Raw genomic sequence first — 20547 nt, 5'->3', positions numbered from 1 at the left:
CACAGCAAGTTGCTGAGGTTTACTTTAAACTTCAAGTTGTGAAGTTTAAAGTAGCAATAGTTTATGAAACAATATCCCAAACTCTGAACATCTCATGGAGTATTGTTCTGTATACAAGGTAAAAATGGAAACATTATAGCAACTCTACCAGTTTTTCATCCACACTGACAGGGCTGGCAAGAAGAGCACTAATCAGAGAAGCAGCCAAGACACTTGTGGTAACTCTGGAGGAGCAACACTCCTGCTCAGGAGGAGGGTTTGCTGTAAAGGCAGTGACTTAGATATACAGCTATCTTTTTCACAATTGCTGTTATATACTGAATTTGACAATATTGTATTACAACTAGGACCAACTTGGAATGTATGTATTTGTAAAGTGCCCTGAGATAATGTTAGTTGTGTATTGGTACAATATAAAATTTTTTATTGAAATCTAATAAAGAGAAACTGTAGCTTCATAGCTGCTCAGGTACGGGGATTCTGTCAACCTGACAAATATTGGATGAATCAAAGCAGTATTGACTCAGAAAGGGTGAATACAAATTGCATTCCTCAGGTTTAGATTTTTGTACATTTCTGTAAAGATATTTTAAAATTCTGAAAACCACAACTTTACTTTCCACCTTACAGTTATACACAACTTTGAGTTGGGCTATTACAGAGAAATCCAAATAAAATACCTTGAGGTTGTGGTTGTAACATGAAATAATAATTATTATGAAAAAGTGTATGAAAGGGTGTATGAAAAATGCAAGATGCTGTAAAAAACACAACATGACATGTATCATCTTGACTGGTAGAATTAAAAGAGATACATACCAAAATCCTGCTGCACCTGTCTGGGAATACCGGCGACTGTCCTCCGTCTCCTCAGCTTCCGCCTCCTCTGAAGCAAAGACTGTGAGTGAACGAGTGAACAGCGGACACTAGCATCTCTGTCAAAGCCAACCCCTGCAGCGGAGATAGGACATGTGAGGAGTCTTTGTTTGCTTGCAAATGCAGAGAATCCTTTTTTAACTCTCATGCTGTCACATAAAAAGAAAAATATTAAAATAAATATATCGAATGACTGAACTAAAAAAGGTGCTGTACAAAAATAGCAGAGACGGTCTGAGATCTGAAAGAACATAAAGCCCCAGTATCTGCTTGGACTCAGATTCAGTTTTGGCTGCTTGGGGTAAAAACTAAGCTGTAACATTTTATGACAGATATAAAACAAAATGGTAAACACAAACATTTAAAATGACAAAACAGCAAAGCACATTGCTGCTACACCCTGTGCTGAATACGTCTGCTTAAGTTTACCACCTAATCTTCCTTCATCACATTATGACCATCATGTGACAACAAGATGGGGCTTTCAGCACCATAATGATTGCAAGACTCTGCTTACAATGTGCATTTTTTATCCTTAACTGTCTCCGACTCAGCCCATGTTGGCACACAGCTCCTCCTTTTAGTCAGTGAGAGTGAGAGTAAATAACATCAAGCAGATCTTTTTAACCAGTTAAACAAAACTAATTGCCATTCATGTCACAGCACCTAGCCTCTTTGCAATTGTAAAGTGTCAAAGAAGAGAAACAGAGTTTAATGAGCACAAGGCATGACTGACATTTACAGTCTGTAAAAGCAATTACCAATGATAAACCTATAAGGAATGAAGATTTTCACAATTTCCTTAAATTTGAACCCAAAAGTGTTACAGTACTGAGAAAAAAGGAGTCACATTAAGACACATTATTACCCCTTTTATAGGTTGGGTTCCTCTCAATCCAAAACGTGCTCTATAAACAATAGTTTTAAATTTTAGAAATCTGCTTATTTGCCTTACTACTGAGAGTGAGAGTAGAGGATTAGGACCACTTTAATGTCTAAGAGGGTGTTAAAGCTAAGACCCCTTTTAGCTTTAGCAAAGCCTGAGTAATGGCTATTTTAGCTAGGCATTCGGAAACATTTGAATAATTATCGTTTGGTGAATTTTAAAACTCATTAGAGACTGTTTTTTTATTACATTGCTATAAAGTATCTTATTAAAAATGTGTGTTGTACTGTTAGAAAAAATATTTTTATGGGGATTTTAAGGTGTGTGAATTAACCTGGCAACAGCTTCTTAGCATTTTTGGGTTTTAACAAAAACAAAAAAAAAAAATAAGAAAAAACAAGATTTAGATTTATATCCCTCTTCAAAAAGAAGGTGTTTAACATTTTCTGCATAGCCTTTGGATTGTTTCAACCAAACATGAGCCTGTTAGCATGCTAACGTTGGCGTTAGCCCTTCTATTGTCCTTCTGCTTAGTTAACACTTTAGCTTCTGTCATTCAGTAAGCCTTTACTGTATTTTCTAATAAGTTTTTAAAACAATTTTTGCTCTATAAACTTATTATTTAATGTTAAAAAATGCTCTTACTTCACTGCAGCTGCTTTAGCTGATCAGCCAACCAATTCAGCTTGCAGCACTCTTTAAACGCGTTTTCCTATGAAATGCAATTTATCTAGCATTAAAGTGTTTTTAGTATATTTAAGCATTAAACATAAAAAATGATGGCCTAGATATTCTTTAAAAGACACAAAGATAGGTTTTAATGCTCTGTCTTGACCTAAATAAACAGATAAAAACTGAAACATCTGGTGATTTCAATTTACCGGTCACATTAATAGGAATGATGCATGAGGCGATGACTTGGGAATTGGTTTTCATCCTCTCCTCCGGGGTGGGCAGCGGCAGAGCTCTAGACCAGTTAGTCTGCTTGTCCAGGGTGGAAGGGGTGTTAGGGATGGGAGACTTGGACCGGTGACCTAAAGCCACCCCGTCAGTGTCGGGGTCAGTAGGCGCAGCCTGTAACAGATGGATATTTGCATGGTTAGACTGTTATGGTGGGATTAAATGGAAAGTGGGGCGACAGGGTTAAAGAAAAAAAAACAACAACTCTGCTTTAGAGAGGGTAATGTGTAGACTATAGTGGATAAAGTCAGGGATTATCCTTCTGTTTACTAAATTCATGGTTCTCAAACTGTGGTACAAGTACCACCAGTGGTTCTTGAGGTGCCTTTAGTGGTACTCGGCAGAAATGTTGGTATGAATTATTTGCAAAGTAAATACTTTGAACTTAAATAGAGCAAAATAAAAAGAGCTAAAAGGATGAACTGTTCAAGCACATCAAGCTTCATCAGAAATGTCTCAAAAGAAAAAGCACAATGGAAACAGTGCAGAGAACTCCCACTACAAACTAAAACAAGTATAAGTGCTGGGGGCTCCTTATGATGTGATCCATTTACATCAGAACTCATATTTGGTTCTGGAAATGGCAACTAACTAAATTTAACAATTTTTCTCTTCAAAAACGAGTAAGGTTTGCCAATTAATATGTTCATAGACCGGACTAGGTACTATTAGCAAAATAACCTTATAAAAGCAGAATTTGTACGTTAAAACATAAGCCTCACTTGAGGAGGTTATGTAGGGAATAGAGATTATGTTTTCTAAACATGTAATAAATATATCTGTTCATCTTTTTAACTTAAAGCTAGAAAAAATTAAATTCTAACAAAAATGTAACATGTAATTAAACATGTTTTTACTTTGTGCAAGTCCTGTTGTTCTGCTGTCCTGTTGTTAAAATGTTGGTCATTAATTGCTGGAAAAGTTTGAGAACCACTAATCTAAGGGTTAATCTGGTAACAGGCAGAAGGCTATATTGTTTTTAAATGTATCCATAAAGTAATTACTCTCTCAAACGAGCCATAAATAAATAAAAACACCTACCCTTCCATCAGCTGAGTTTCACACAGCAGTGTAATGAATTAAGTAATGGAAATGAACAGCATGCTTCACAGCAAGTGAGAGCAGAAAGCATGAGAAGCATTCCAAGAAATAACACAAACTTTCATGCAAAAGAGAAAAAAGAAAGCGTTCAAGCTTGCACAAACCTCAGACCAATAAAAACATTGGCACGCACTGCAACACATGTCACAACAGCTACTACAAGATATACTCTAAAGACAACATGCAGCCTTGGGTCATACTGTGAGAATCTGCAGCACCTCCACAAATCATCCATAATAACGAGCCTTTGGAAATATGCGTCAGGAAAAAACGTCATCTGAGCTTCAGTATCAGTCACTGCATGCTGCTCCCCTCAAATGTCATCACAACTCCTTGGACCTCTTCACACATTTAAGTTAAAAGCACCTATGACTTCTAACTACTTGCAGTGCCTCGCTGGGGATTGCAATGCCTTACCTTGAGTTTCCAACAGAGAGACACGTGTGAAACTGGTGCTTCTCAAGCTGAACTGGTTCCCACTTCTACAACTCAAAGTATTTCCACCCCCATTTAAAGCCAGCTCTCCAGCCTTTGTGCTCCCAGTTCCCAGCAGACCAATGGGACCCAGACAACACCCCGACCGACAAAAGAAACCGGTTTCCTTGGAAACTTCTCGCAATGAGTAGAAAAAAAATAAAAGGGGGAACATTTACAGCTGATTTGTTTCGAGGAGGGCCTGAGAGGAAGGACAAGCCTTGTGAAGAGAGGCGAAAGAAAGAGGAAAGTGGACGAAAGCAGAAAGAGAATAGCCTATTCTTCTTCCTCCTGTGTCCACTGATTTCCTATTCTAAATAGGAAATCAAAAGGAGTGGCACTGGTTTGTTTTTGTCTCTGTCCAAGCATTTTTGGTAAAAGAAACACCTCAAAGGCTGTCAGCTGGTGCAGTGAGGAAACAGCAGCGCAGAAGGATAATGGATAATCACAGAAACAAGCTCTCAAAAGTCAATGCTCTCATCAGAGCACGGTGGCTGTGAATGTGGCCCTCACACATACATTTCTCACATACTTCAAACTGAAACCTGACTGGAACCCCAACACCAGCTTGACGAAATTTTAAATGGATACCCTCCTTCACTTTTACCTCATTATCTCAACAGGGTGGAGCAGGATACTAACAAAGCCAGAAAAACCGAGAGGGCATGCATCCATAAAGAAATTCATTATGTAAATCAGACGAAGGTAAACAAAGGAAGGACAGGTGGAATAAAGCGTTAGAGGAAGGATTTAGTAACCAGGAGGGAAGGGACGACTAATACCTTTCTTCTCCAGGGAGAGAGGCGGCAACATTCGGTGGGGGAGGAGGAGCGGGTGGAGTCAAACTGAGTTATAGGGTGAAGAAACAACAACAAACAAAAACACACAAAAAACAAAAATGACACAAGTGAACGTGAAGATATCGAGCATGAACACAGTGACGACCCATGATAAAAAATACAGGGCTAAGCTTGGTGGGGATGGAACAGACATTTGGGATGTACTGATGAAAATAAAATCTAAAATCATCCATTCCCTGCACATACACATTATGAACAGTCTGCTTTCATCTTTACCTGTGCTTGTGCTAACTGAGTGGCTGCATCTCTAAAGTGTGCCTCTGGCTGCTATGAGGTAAAAACAAAAATTGCATCATCACTTTAAAGGAGCAATATAAAAAAAAAAAACTAGCCTATATTAACATTTAAAGCTGTAATCCTGCCCCCAGATAAGAACATTTCATATACCAGAGGAATGTTTTTGCTCAGATATACTTTTAAACTGTGATTTATTTAAGAGCCTCATTACTGTCAGCTAATTTTGTGCAGACACAGTGCCTATCTAAAGGATTCATACCATTTTCACATTTTATCATATTACAGCCAACAAAACAATTGTACAAAATTGTGGGGTGATATTTTTTTCATGTAAGATCTGAAAAGTTTGGCTTAAATTTGTATTCAAATTTCATGAGTCAATACTTTTTAGGACCACATTTGGCTGTAATTGTAGTTGCAAGTCTATTGGGGATATGCCTCTGATAGCTTTGCACATCTAGAGAATCTTCTTTGCAAAATAGTCAAAGCTTAGTGAGACTGGATGAAGAGTGTGTGTGGCCAGCAAGAGATTCTCAGCTGAAGGTGGATATGGGCATTGGCTGGGCCATTCTAACACATGAATATTCTTTGATTTACATGGTTTTATTGCAGTTTTGATGAATGTGTAGGGTTGTTGGCCTTCTGGAAGGTGAACCTTCACCCTACATTATAGTCTGAAGTTCAAATCTTTTCTACTTCTATTGTTTTTTTTTTCCTTGGTTGCCCATCCATCTCCCTCTTAAATCTGAGCAGGTTTCCTGACCCTGCTGAGGGAAAGGATCCCCAAATAATGATGCTGCCACCACCATGTTTCACGGTGGGAACGTTGTGTTCAGGGTGATCTGCCTTGTTAGTTTTTTGCAACTGTTTCGAAAGTAGACCAAAAAGGTACATTTTGGTCTCATTCGACTAGAGCACCTTCTTCCCCATGCTTACTGTGTCCCCAACTTGGCTTGTTGCAAAGTGCGAACAAATTTGTGGAGTACAAGATCTTTGGTTGTTCTGTCAGTGGATTCTCTCACCTGAGCTGTGGATCTCTGCAGCTCTTCCAGTGTAACCATGGGCCTCTCTCTAATCTAATGTTTTCTTTGCTCAACATGCTTTCTCTCTTGTATTTGAAAACCAAGTGGGATTTTTTTCCACTTCCCAATAATGTCTACCCCACAAAATGTGACATACTAAACCTTGAGGTTGTAAAGTGACAAAATTAGGAAAAGTTTGCACAGCACTGTAAGATTTGAATTGCAAAGAAAGAACAATTTTCTTTAATCAGTTGGGCTTCGAAGGAGAAGATGTCTTTATGACATTACAGTTAAAATCCCACAGATTAGGTGTTTAAATATATCATGAAATGACTGCAGGCAGGATTTCCAATGCAACAAATTGATCTATTGATTGCTATTCTTGCAGACTAACCTTTTAAACTCTAAAGTGATAAGATAATAATAATAACTGCCTCACCACAGTCAAACCTTTGCCCCGACTGTCTTGCTTCTGCTCGATGAGAGGGGAGGGGTACATGGGCATCGGGGGAAGGGCTGAGATGGTCACTCTCTGCTCCCTCCTCTGGTGATCTGAATACATTTTAAAGACATTTTAAAGACAGGGTGTTAAAACACACGGTTATGAGAGAGAGTACAAGATAAATGAACGTTTCATTATTGGGTTGGTGAAAGTTAGGTATTGATGTTGGATGCTGTTTTTTGTTTTTAATTTCTATCTTTTTTAGGGTGAATTGAGATAAATTATCCACTAGAGGGCAGAACAACACCAGAATAACAGATGCTTAAAAGCAAGGTGACGTCAAAAAGTGACTTTTTCTGAGGCGTAGCTTCAAATGTAACTCAAACTTAAGAACGCATAACTTGGAGTAAAATACACTGTTCAGCAAAACACAACAAAAGACAGAATCTGTTAAAAATAAAATGTGAAAACATTTATTGAAAATGTAAAAATGAGACTTGACATAAAAAATATTAGCTGTGGTTGAAATTGTTGCACATCAGTTAAAAATAAGGTGCACAACCCGCATAGAAATCTGAGTCTGGTGGGTATTAAAATCTGTATTGGAGGGAGTTGTGGCTCACCTTGGTTTAGCGACCACAGGCTGTGGTTGGCTTGCCTGTGCAGCTCTTCTACACATGCTGGCCGTGTTGAGGGGTGCAAAACATTCCTCTGGAGACGCCACGGAGCTCGGAAATGTGCCGTCAGCTTACTCTCCACATCCAGATTGGACACTGCTGTGGGAGAAACATGAACAATTGAATCAACACTGATGGGTTTTGACATAAAATATAAAAAGCAATGGAAAAAGCAGCTATGAGCGTGAATACGGTTAAGGATTGCTTTAAATTCCCTGTCTGAGGGGAAACAAAGGAAGGTATACTCCACAGCCTCAGACAGAAGTGCATCTGCATCAGAAAGACCACATTCTTCTGCATGTGAACACAAGGATGATTGTTTTGGTATTCCAGGAGATTAAATAACATTCAAACTAACTCTGACTGTTGAAGGCTGAGCAGGACACTCCAGTTCCAGGGTAAACGAGGGCTATTTACTAAAGCAAAAGTATCTATCACCTGTGGCCAAACAATTGGTCTTAATGCAACCTGATAGTGTGACTTTTTTCCTGCAAACATTGATCAGTACCTGGACTATGACCACTACTCCCCTCACACTTCCTCAAGTTACAGATCTCACATTACAGCTGATCCAAGGAAGTGCTGAATGAAAGGCAGCGGTTTGACAGTAGCTGTTTGGTCCTGGTGCGGTTGCTTGAAATGCACACAGAGGTGACTCACAATAGAGATGCGTTAATGTGATAAATTAGCTTCCCGCATAAAAATATATAAAAAAGCAAGAAAAATTAAACTGAAATCAAATACTTGCTAAGCACCTGAAACTAGCCAAACCAAATAAACAAGCAGCTTTTAGAAACAGAGCTATGTGCTTAAAAAATAAAACATATCAAGATCTTTGCTGTGAAATTTCGTCACACACACCTGTGGGGATATTCATTTCGGTTCTGGCCTTGTCTCTGACCTGCCGGCTTTCCTGACACACATTCTGTGTGACCCCAGGTCTGCTGAGCAGCAATTCTGGCTCAACACACTCCAGGTTTGCTTTCTAGTGCAGCCAGGAGCTGCACTGTAGTCTCTTTCAGTCAAGAAAGACGTAGCTGAAGTGCAAAATGCAGCTACCAGAGGTCAGGGCGACCTACTAAACCTCAGCTTATGGCTGCAGATCCAACTGCTGCAAATGCTGAGTGATTTGCTAACAGCACAACAACCCCAGGTAACATAGTGAAATGCATGCCAGCAGAGGTATTGAGATTATGAGAGACAGCGTGATGGTTTCCATGAAACAGCCCCTGGATGACCTGAAAGCCTTCTGTGTTACACCTGCTGAGCTGAGAAGGCTCTGTGTTACATCTCCTGCTCAGCACCAACAGCAGAGTAAATACTCTGATGGAGCTCAATGAAAATGCCTGATCTCCACCACAAGCTACTGACATATTAAACTTTGGTCACTTGTAAATACATCTCAGCTAAGTTACAACATCCACGTTTAATTCACACTTTATTATTTCAGCTATTTATAAAACTTAGATTATAGAAGTCTATATGAGTTTCTAGTGACATAAAATAGCAAAGTGAGTTCATTTAAACAAAATATCTGCTGCACCCTCTATAAACGGATACAAAATATCATCACTTCCCCCTTTTGTCCTGTTCTGTTGTGTATATTTTATAACTTTTGATAGAGGTGCATACAATTTGTTTCTCTTGGAACCCATTACAGTGCCTTCCAAAGGTTTTCATACTCCTTGAACATTTTATCACGTCATAACCACAAACCTCACTTTATTGTTGATTTTCCCACAGATCTTCAACTGTATTTAAGTTTGGACTTTGACTAGGTCATGCTTTGATGTAAACCATTTTAATATACAGTACAGACCAAAAGCTTGGACACACCTTCCCATTCAAAGAGTTTTCTTTATTTTCATAACTATTAATATTGTAGCTTCACACTGAAGGCATCAAAACTATGAATTAACACATGTGTAATTATATACTGAACAAAAAAGTGTGAAACAACTGAAAATATGTCTTATATTCTAGGTTCTTCAAAGTAGCCACCTTTTGCTTTGATTACTGCTCCGCACACTCTTGGTATTCTGTTGATGAGCTTCAAGAGGTAGTCACCTGAAATGGTTTTCACTTCACAGGTGTGCCCTGTCAGGTTTAATAAGTGGGATTTCAAGAATTATAAATGGGGCTGGGACCATCAGTTGTGTTGTGCAGGAGGTGGATACAGTACACAGCTGATAGTCATACTGAATAGACTGTTAGAATTTGTATTATGGCAAGAAAAAAGCAGCTAAGTAAAGACAAACGAGTGGCCATCATTACTTTAAGAAATGAAGGTCAGTCAGTCCGAACAACTGGGAAAATTATGAAAGTGTCCCCAAGTGCAGTCGCAAAAACCATCAAGCGCTACAAAGAAACTGGCTCACATGAGGACCGCCCCAGGAAAGGAAGACCAAGAGTCACCTCTGCTGCGGACGATAAGTTCATCCGAGTCACCAGCCTCAGAAATCGCAGGTTAACAGCAGCTCAGATTAGAGAACAGGTCAATGCCACACAGAGTTCTAGCAGCAGACACATCTCTAGAACAACTGTTAAGAGGAGACTGTATGAATCAGGCCTTCATGGTAAAATAGCTGCTAGGAAACCACTGCTGAGGACAGGCAACAAGCAGAAGAGACTTGTTTGGGCTAAAGAACACAAGGAATGGACATTAGACCAGTGGAAATCTGTGCTTTGGTCTGATGAGTCCAAGTTTGAGATCTTTGGTTCCAACCACCGTGTCTTTGTGCGGCGCAGAAGAGGTGAACGGATGGACTCTACATGCCTGGTTCCCACCGTGAAGCATGGAGGAGGAGGTGTGATGGTGTGGGGGTGCTTTGCTGGTGACACTGTTGGGGATTTATTCAAAACTGAAGGCATACTGAACCAGCATGGCTACCACAGCATCTTGCAGCGGCATGTTATTCCATCCGGTTTGCGTTTAGTTGGACCATCATTTATTTTTCAACAGGACAATGACCCCAAACACACCTCCAGGCTGTGTAAGGGCTATTTGACCAATAAGGAGAGTGATAGGGTGCTGCGCCAGATGACCTGGCCTCCACAGTCACCGGACCTGAACCCAATCGAGATGTTTTGGGGTGAGCTGGACCGCAGAGTGAAGGCAAAAGGGCTAACAAGTGCTAAGCATTTCTGGGAACTCCTTCAAGACTGTTGGAAAACCATTTCAGGTGACGACCTCTTGAAGCTCATCAACAGAATGCCAAGAGTGTGCGGAGCAGTAATCAAAGCAAAAGGTGGCTACTTTGAAGAACCTAGAATATAAGACATATTTTCAGTTGTTTCACACTTTTTTGTTCAGTATATAATTCCACATGTATTAATTCATAGTTTTGATGCTTTCAGTGTGAAGCTACAATATTCATAGTCATGAAAATAAAGAAAACTCTTTGAACCAGAAGGTGTGTCCAAACTTTTGGTCTGTACTGTATGTTGTTCTCCAACAAATCTCAGAGGCTTTCACAGAACATCTGCATTTACACTGAGAATACATTATTTGCAGGTGGAGTTTACGGTTAATTGTTTGCAATGGATTTTATTAAGCAGTTTCAGAGCTAAGGTGGCTGAACACAAACACATGCCACACTTTTCAGATTTTCATTTGTAAAAAATAAATAAATAAGTAAATATATATATATATATATATATATATAGTTGTACTCGTCTCACATCTAAAATCCCAATAAAATACATTTAGGCTTGTGGTTATAATGTGAAGAAACTGAGAAAAGGAGACATTAATACTTTGGCAATGTACACACTATAAGTTTTGTTTGCTAAATATCATACTTTTCATTTAAATAATGAGTTATGGGTCACCATCTGGTTCTTCTTATCTTCATGCTAATGAAGAGGTTCAGGAACACCCGGTTTCCTGTTTTTCTTTTCATATGATGTGTCATATGAATGGAGCAACACGAACCCCAACAAACGGCAGCGATAATTCAAACCTGACACAAAAATGACTGGTAATGATATTCAGATGAGACTTGTAGAGAGATATGGAGTCAGTGGTGTAGTGGGGGTAGATCTGGGCCCTGTGATGGGGTTTGTCATGCACTCTCCTCCCTGCTGAGAAATGAACTGTTGGCCCTGTAGTGGCAACCTCGATGTAACTAACAGAGCAGATTCTGGTCATTCTGCCATTTAGTATCTTTGCTGTTTTGGTTGTTTTGTATCAGAACTTTTTCAGATATAAAATAGTGCAGAGTACACACAAGAGGCATGTTTCATACTGACTTTAACAACTGGAAATATAAAGTCATTTACTAAAAACTGCTTGTAGTTATATGTAACTATGTAGTTATGTTGTTATATGAATCCCATAAACAGGTTATTTAGAGTTGCTCTGGTTTGATCAGGGGTCATAATCTATCATATTATTCAGGGATCAGAACCAAAATATTCTAAATAATTAAAATAACACAAGTAGGAAACTCATCTGAAATGGTTTGAGAACAAGAGTTTAAAAATGTTTGGGTGATAAAAATAACAAAGCATGAAATGGCGAAATGTTGGAACCAAAATGGGGTACAGATAGGAGCAGGGATGAACTGGCCTAGAGCCAAAAAGAGCTCTTTACCTTCAATCTTTCAGCAGTTTTAATCAAAAGCTAAAGACATCTTTTTACTTTTACAGAATACTTGAGAGGCCTTCAGAGTGGTTGTTTTGAGGACAGATACCCATATGGGGAAGCCTTTAAAGGTAATTTGTTGCTCAGCTGTTGTCCCACATGAGGCCAAAGAAAACAGACAGGACTTCTGTCAGCTCATTGAAGCTTTCTCTTTTTTCCACAGTCAACCTGAGAGATCATCAGCATGTCTAGACACCTTACTGAGCAAAATGAGCCACGTGATGAGGAAAATACACTTTCTTTTGATTGTTTTTTCCTCTCTTTTTCACATTTGATCCCTTGTTTAGCACCATTCTTTAAATCACTTTATTATCAGCATCAGTTATCTCCTTTTCCTCATCACGATCATCTGGAAGCAGGATTATCTCCTAATAACCTGACTGCTATCAGCCCTCCAAGCAGCCCTGCAGGCCCGTGGAGGTGGAGTATGGTGGGGGGTGGGGGGGTGGGGGGGAATCCTGCATCCCCAGACTGCCTCTGTCCTGTAATTTAGTTGGTACTGGCCCAGACAGGAGCCGACTCTACCCCCCACTTCTTCACCTACACTTACACTATCACACACCTACAATTTGCCAGCAGCGTGGGTGAACGTGGCCACAGATGTCTGACACACAGATTAGAAAGAAACATCATGAATCAGGCTGAAAGTTGAGCCAAATCAACAGTTGGTAAAAGATGATGTATTCCTAAATTACGAAGTGAAAACTCCTAGAGCCACAAGTTCTTGTGCTCCTAACGTCTTTACCAAAATGTCCCCCTCAGCTCTGGAGCCACACTGCTCTCCAGACCCTCTAAAACATCTGCTCACACACCTCCCCCCACGTCTCCTTCCACACCCAGTTAAACGTGCAGATGGTCTAGCCGGGCCCTGACTCGGGTGACCACTAATCTGAACGTGGTGTGCTGGAGGAGAGGAGGAGTGTTAATCCAACTGACCGCTTAACCCACAGCAGAGGATCATGGAGGCTGTAGGAGAATGCAAAAGGCTGCGGAGGAAGAGGGATGCTGGCATTGTTTATGTGAACATTCACTTAGATTCAATCTATACACACATTTATGAGATATTCTAAACAATTAGAATCCAGTATTGTTCTTAACACGAGAGAAAAGGAACTATTATGGAGAAAAAACACTATTAAGTCACATAGATTTCTACGGAATATGACAACTAAAGCCACTCAACCTTGTGGAATAATATAAAACAATGCAAGGACTTACCTGAATCTTGTGATTAAAAAAAAAAAAAAAAAACTAAACACACACTGATCAAAATTTAAAATTTCAATTTGAATTCAGCACATTTAAATGACACGACTAGGCCTGTTCTGGTGAGCTTCAGCTGCTGGAGAAAGTCCACTCTGATGTCTGCGCACTAAAGCACAAAGACTATAGTCCTCTTGCCAGTGAACCCACATTAATACCCGTCTGCTCGATAATCCCCTCTGAGCCGTCATCTGGCCAGCTGATCGTTGCTGCGGCTGCTGCTGCTGATGAGCCGCTGCAGCACGATTGTTTACATTCTGGAAGGAGTCCGGCCTTCACGCTGCAGGCCTGCTGGGATAATCTGCTAAAAGGAAACCCTGACTGGAACAAATGCACCAGCTTTGTTTGGGATGGAAGTTGGTGAAATGTTGAAATGTTAATCATTGTAGTGATGAGTGTGAACATGGTAAACCAGATCTACTGTTTAATAAAACAACTACTGAAGATATGACAAAGAGGGCAGAGAACTAGCAGACATATGGCAGATCCAGATATAGCATCCTTCCACAGCTATTGGCACTCCTGGTGGAGATGTGTAAAAAGCCTTAAAATAAATACATCTTCTATCGCAGCAGCATATTCTCGTACTGAAAAATGTAAGAAAAATCCAACCGGCCTTTATAATGTGCTCATATCAGTGTAGTTGGTGTTATTACTTAATACTCCCTTCCTTTGCCAATATTTTAGCAAGTAGTCTTCTCCTAAACCATTTGAAAAGGTCAGAGCATCCATAGAGAGGAATATTTGACCATTCCTGTTTATCACAATCTTGCAGGTTTTCTATAGGATTTAGGTCCAGGGACCAAGATTGCCTTGGAAGAAGGTTAAATTTATGTCTGATGAACAATTTCTGTTGATTTGAACATATGCTGTGGATCATTTTCCTTTCTGAAAGATGACAGATTTTCGATTTCTGGTAGAGGCCATTTATTTCAAATGTTGAATTTCTAGTAGAGGCCATCTGTTTTATCTCTAATGTTCTGGTTTATCCAAGACCTCATGAAGCTTTGCTCTCTAACCAGGTTCCCAGGGTTGCTGAAAGATAACCAGGCTGGCAGCATGACAGATCCCCCCATTGCCTAACTTATAAGGATCAACACACCTCCACCTTGAATGGTTGACATGTTCTTCTGTCTTTCCCATTTAGAAGAGAAAAAATACATAATTTTTATTTCTCAATATGAATTTTTCCCTACTAGATAAATCAGCTTAAATTAAAGGCTGGATGTACTTTTTTTCAGTGTGAGATCATGTTACTGCAAGAAAAGGTTATTTTATTTGAAAGCTTTTTACACATCTTTAACAGTGGTGTCTACAAGTGCACAGCATCACTTTATTGTTCTTATGCCTGCAAAGGGGACTTATGATTTTACATAGTAAAACACAGACAGTGCTATAAAAAAGGAGGATAATATTAGAGCGTAAAGTGTGCCAATCTCTCTCTCTCTCTCTTTCTACCGAACCTTTTCGAATGTGCGCTGTATTTGTTTCACCTGGCCTGATGTTGCTCCTGTGCAGCCTGCAGGTCTTACTGCTAAGCTGTAATCAACCCACCGGCTGACTTCCCAAAAAGCTTAGAAGCAGCCGGTTATTATGTGTCGAAGAGGCGGAGAGAAGGCCCGTCATCACAGCTAATTTTATTCAACCTGGTGAAACTGAGAGGCGATTTAGTTAGCCATTTCTCTAAAATGAGGGTTTGAGATTACCACAGCAGGAAAAAAAAACCACAGGTGTGTTAAATTGCTTGTATTTCCTGACTTGAGGTTAGAACGGTCCCCCCTGACAGTGCTGCAAGCCCACACACGAAAACCCGTCTGGCGGTGGAGCGAAAACCCGCGCTTAAAACGCTTCAGGAGACGCTGCTTTAAACTGGGATTTTTGAGCAAGTGTCTGTCTGCCTGTGTGCTGGGAGGTACGGGAGGTGGAGGAGTGGAAATGAGGAAGGAGTGTGTGTGTTTGTGTGTGTGTGTGTGTGGGGGGGAATCCCATCAGATATCACAGTTTCCACTGAGAATGAAGAAAACTGCCATGACCTCATCTTAAACACAATGTTCTGCAGATGTCAAATAATGAGACAGATGTTTTGCTATAAATATTCAGTGTATCAACACACTGACCTTCAAACAAGCACCTTGCAGAGAGAACAGAACATAGTTCAGCAACTGGAAAGGGTCCACCATTACTAATGAAACTCAAAGCTTCCATCTTGTGACACAGCTCAACAGAGCTATCCAATTTCTAATGTTTATCCATATTTATACCACACCCACAGAGTCAGTTTGGATCCTATCTGAGACCACGCTGCTGTTCTGAAACCCTCCTGAAGAGAGGTCAGCGCTGCTCACAGCTGTGGATGAGGAGCGCTGTGTGAATGAGGCCTGTTTTCTCAGCTGCTCCATATTACCACTACAAAGTCTGACAGCAGACTGTGGCCGCTTTGAAATAATTTCCATTCTGAACCCTTCAGAGTGGTGCATCTTGTAGAGTAGGTTTGATGCCAGTGAGTGGATCTTTCTTTCTCTGTGTGAGGAGGGTGAGACTAGATTTTTAGCAGGGGCAGAGTAGGAGGTGTTAAACGCACTTAATTGTCTGATGTCCTCAGAAACATTTCTCTCGTAAAACCTTCCCCGCCTGTGTAATGTTCACGGGAGTTTGCGGTCAGGTTTATTGCACAGTAATGAGCAGCCTATTTTGTTGGAGGGCCAAAACACGTTTATGATTTACTTTGAATTTAAACAAAAGTGTCGGGATCTGGGAGCCTGTCTGTTTTTTTGCTTTCTGCTAACCTTATTCGTCCAGCAGAGGGTGTCGAAGCTACAGGAGGAACGTGTACAGGTGTTTTCGATCTTCTGATTGCTGTGTACGCTACTTAAGCCGTGGCTGCCTGCTACTCATTGCCTGAGTGTTGAGCCTATGTGGTAACCAGCTCAAGCCAGCTTTCTGGTTTTGATCAGTTCTGTTTTCGGTCTGTTCTGACTTGTGTTTTCGCCTTAGGAAACTGTAACCTGTGTGCGACGATCCTATCATCGTTCCTCTAGTGCTTGGAGCCTTTTGGATTACCTGTCTGGATTCTGCATACACTCCAGGACCGAGCATTCTTCATCTTCTACTGGACCTATGCTACACTACGACAAGGGTACTCCTCCTGCAGACCTGTTCACCCTCCAACGTAACTCCAGCTTCACCCTCCGCTCACTTCCCACGGAGAGTACGAGTGCTGTGAACTCTACGTTAGTTTCTTAACTCCGTCTCCCCTGGCGGATTCCGTTCTCTCTCTAGTAAGAGCATTTATCTTTATTTTTAATATATATATATATATATATATATATATATGTATATATATATATATATATGTATATATATATATATATATATATATATATATATATATATATATATATATATATAGATATATATATATCTATATATATAGATATACAGGGGTTGGACAATGAAACTGAAACACCTGTCATTTTAGTGTGGGAGGTTTCATGGCTTAATTGGACCAGCCTGGTAGCCAGACTTCATTGATTGCACATTGCACCAGTAAGAGCAGAATGTGAAGGTTCAATTAGCAGGGTAAGAGCACAGTTTTGCTCAAAATATTGAAATGGACACAACATTATGAGTGACATACCAGAGTTCAAAAGAGGACAAATTGTTGGTGCACGTCTTGCTGGCGCATCTGTGACCAAGACAGCAAGTCTTTGTGATGTATCAAGAGCCACGGTATCCAGGGTAATGTCAGCATACCACCAAGAAGGACGAACCACATCCAACAGGATTAACTGTGGACGCAAGAGGAAGCTGTCTGAAAGGGATGTTCGGGTGCTGACCCGGATTGTATCCAAAAAACATTAATCCACGGTGGCCCAAATCACGGCAGAATTAAATGTGCACCTCAACTCTCCTGTTTCCACCAGAACTGTCCGTCGGGAGCTCCACAGGGTAAATATACACGGCCGGGCTGCTATAGCCAAACCTTTGGTCACTCATGCCAATGCCAAACGTCAGTTTTAATGGTGCAAGGAGTGCAAATCTTGGGCTGTGGACAATGTGAAACATGTATTGTTCTCTGATGAGTCCACCTTTACTGTTTTCCCCACATCCAGGAGAGTTACGGTGTGGAGAAGCCCCAAAGAAGCGTACCACCCAGACTGTTGCATACCCAGAGTGAAGCATGGGGATGGATCAGTGATGGTTTGGGCTGCCATATTATGGCATTCCCTTGGCCCAATACTTGTGCTAGATGGGCGCGTCACTGCCAAGGACTACCGAACCATTCTTGACGACCATGTGCATCCAATGGTTCAAACATTGTATCCTGAAGGCGGTGCCGTGTATCAGGATGACAATGCACCAATACACACAGCAAGACTGGTGAAAGATTGGTTTGATGAACATGAAAGTGAAGTTGAACATCTTCCATGGCCTGCACAGTCACCAGATCTAAACATTATTGAGCCATTTTGGGGTGTTTTGGAGGAGCGAGTCAGGAAACGTTTTCCTCCACCAGTATCACGTAGTGACCTGACCACTATCCTGCAAGAAGAATGGCTTAAAATCCTTCTGACCACTGTGCAGGGCTTGTATATGTAATTCCCAAGACGAACTGACGTTGTATTGGCCGCAAAAGGAGGCCCTACACCATACTAATAAATTATTGTGGTCTAAAACCAGGTGTTTCAGTTTCATTGTCCAACCCCTGTATATATAGCCGTCTTTGTTTCTTACCTGCTCTTTTCCCTGCACAGTTGGAGAGACCAGACTCTTGTCACTTCCTTGTAGGATTTAGGAAATAATAAACTTCTTTTCATCGTGAGATTATCTCTGCTTGTGTTCTTTCTGTATGTGGGTCAGATCAGTGTCAAAAATGATGTCAGAAACAGACCCAGCAGAAAGTCTCAGTAGAACTCTGTCTGAACATTCTCATCAGATTCACTCACACGATTCAGCTCTCCGTTCACTTTCTGAACAGATCCAACAGAATAATCAGCAACTAGATCATATTGTGTCTTTACTCCAGCATTCTTTAAATCTTCAGACCTCCGAGTCTTCTGAGGGCGCTGTAGCAGCTTCTACTTCTCATCGTCTTTCACACTCTCGCGACGTCACTTCCCCTATTCCGGAAAAGTTTTCTGGTGACATTGATCACTGTAAGGGGTTTTTGTTGCAATGTACTCTCGTCTTTAACCGTTCTCCTGATAGTTTTCCCCATGATGATGCTAAGATTTCTTATATACTTGGATTACTTACTGGAAGGGCCTTACGTTGGGCTGAGGCTCGTTTTTCTGACTGTAATCAGTTTGATTGCTCTTTTGATGACTTCATCCTTGAATTCAAGATGACTTTCTCCTCTGAGACGGACCAGACTAGCGTCTCTCGCCAGTTATGGGCTTTGAATCAGAGGAACAGACCTGTCTCTGAATTAGCCTTAGAATTTCGTACTCTTGCAGCTGCCTCTGGCTGGAATGATAGTGCTCTTAGAACAGCTTTTTTTCCAGTCCCTAGATGAGCCTTTGAAGGATGAGTTAGCTTTGATTGATGAACCTAAGACCCTTAATGGGCTAATATTGTTAGCCACACGGATTGACAGTCGTATGCGTGAGAGAAGGAGAGCTCGTTCTGAGCGTTTCATGGTTCGTTCTTCACTTCCTGCAGACTCACAACCCAATGCTAGATCTCTCCCTCTAGTAGTCCTGCCTGAACCTGAACCCATGCAGGTAGGCCGCACTCATCTTACCCCTGAGGAGAGACAACGGCGTAGACAGGGGAACCAGTGCTTTTACTGTGGCTCATCCAATCACCTTATTGCAGCTTGTCCAACCTGTCCTACCCGGCCAAAAGACAGGGTCCGCTAGTTTTTTCGGGGGAGCTAACGGACCAGTTTAATGATTTTGAAGCCCCTAGATTTTCCCTACCAGCCACCTTAATTGGTTGTCAGCAGACTAGGAATCTTTTAGCACTCGTTGATTCCGGCTGTGAGCAGAATTGTATCGATAGCAAGTTGGTAGAACTGGCCCAGATTGAGATTGAGCTTCTGGATGCGCCACAATTAGTTTCTGCCTTAGATGGATGGAGGTTGCAGAGAATTACTCACAAGACCATACCTATTGAACTAGTTCTCTGCGGAAATCATAGGGAGATGATTTCTTTTTATGTATTTCTGGTTTCTCAGTCTTCTTTAGTTCTTGGTTTTCCTTGGCTGCAAAGACACAACCCTCATTTAAACTGGTCAGAGCTCCGCATTGAGGCCTGGTCTAATTATTGTCATTCCAATTGCCTTCAGTCGGCCTTACCTGTTAGGAACTCCACTGAGCCTAGTCCTCTTAGCAATGACATTCCTGACCTGTCTAGGGTCCCTGCAGTGTACCATGATTTAGGACTAGCCTTCAGCAAGAGTAGGGCTCTTACGTTGCCTCCCCATAGGCCCTATGACTGTGCCATTGACCTCCTTCCTGGGGCTCCACTCCCCACTAGTAGATTGTATCCCATCTCTGGACCTGAACGACAGGCCTTGGAGGATTACATTAATGACTCCCTGGCTGCTGGTATTATTCATCCCTCTTCCTCCCCTGTGGGTGCTGGTTTTTTTTTTGTTGGGAAGAAGGATGGTTCCCTTCGTCCTTGTATTGATTATCGGGGTTTGAACCAGATTACAGTTAAGAATAGGTACCCACTTCCTTTACTTTCCTCTGCGTTCGAACCAGTTCAGGGATCTACTGTCTTTACCAAGCTTGACCTTAGGAGTGCTTATCATCTAGTTAGAATCCGCCAGGGGGACGAGTGGAAGACAGCTTTTCAGACTCCTTTGGGTCATTTTGAGTATTTAGTCATGCCTTTTGGACTTTGCAACGCCCCAGCAGTCTTCCAGTCGCTGATTAATGATGTGTTAAGAGATTTTTTGAACATCTTTGTTTTTGTGTACCTCGACGATATTCTGATTTACTCCAGAGACCTTGAAGAACACCATCATCACGTTCGACTAGTCCTTCAACGGCTGCTGGAGAACCGATTATTTATTAAGGCTGAGAAATGTGAGTTTCACCAGTCCTCTGTTACCTTCCTGGGTCTCATCTTAGAGGGTGGACAGGTTCGTTCTGA

The 20547-nt window shown here is 41.1% G+C and overlaps 1 protein-coding gene across 3 annotated transcripts in view; it reads right to left on the bottom strand.

Moving 5' to 3' along the window:
* nhsa (Nance-Horan syndrome a (congenital cataracts and dental anomalies)) overlaps positions 1-20547 on the bottom strand; it is a 78262-nt gene that overhangs the window by 8092 nt on the left and 49623 nt on the right. The window contains exons 1-6 of one of the 3 annotated variants that reach the window (XM_047375279.1): positions 13399-13539; positions 7482-7634; positions 6856-6968; positions 5080-5142; positions 2644-2836; positions 820-951 (exon numbers count right to left, since the gene is read on the bottom strand). In XM_047375279.1, coding sequence (XP_047231235.1) covers positions 820-951; positions 2644-2836; positions 5080-5142; positions 6856-6921 — 454 coding nt within the window. In that variant the 5' untranslated portion in view covers positions 6922-6968; positions 7482-7634; positions 13399-13539. Of the gene's footprint in view, positions 1-819; positions 952-2643; positions 2837-5079; positions 5143-5373; positions 5425-6855; positions 6969-7481; positions 7635-13398; positions 13540-20547 lie in introns of those variants that run through there. The other 2 variants (XM_047375278.1, XM_047375276.1) reach the window with 2 other exon arrangements.

The sequence above is a fragment of the Girardinichthys multiradiatus genome, chromosome 9 (genome assembly GCF_021462225.1).
Source record: "Girardinichthys multiradiatus isolate DD_20200921_A chromosome 9, DD_fGirMul_XY1, whole genome shotgun sequence".
Classification (NCBI taxonomy): Eukaryota; Metazoa; Chordata; class Actinopteri; order Cyprinodontiformes; family Goodeidae; genus Girardinichthys; species Girardinichthys multiradiatus.
The sequence above is the reverse complement of the archived record's forward strand: the minus strand, read 5'-3'. Positions and strand labels throughout refer to the sequence as shown.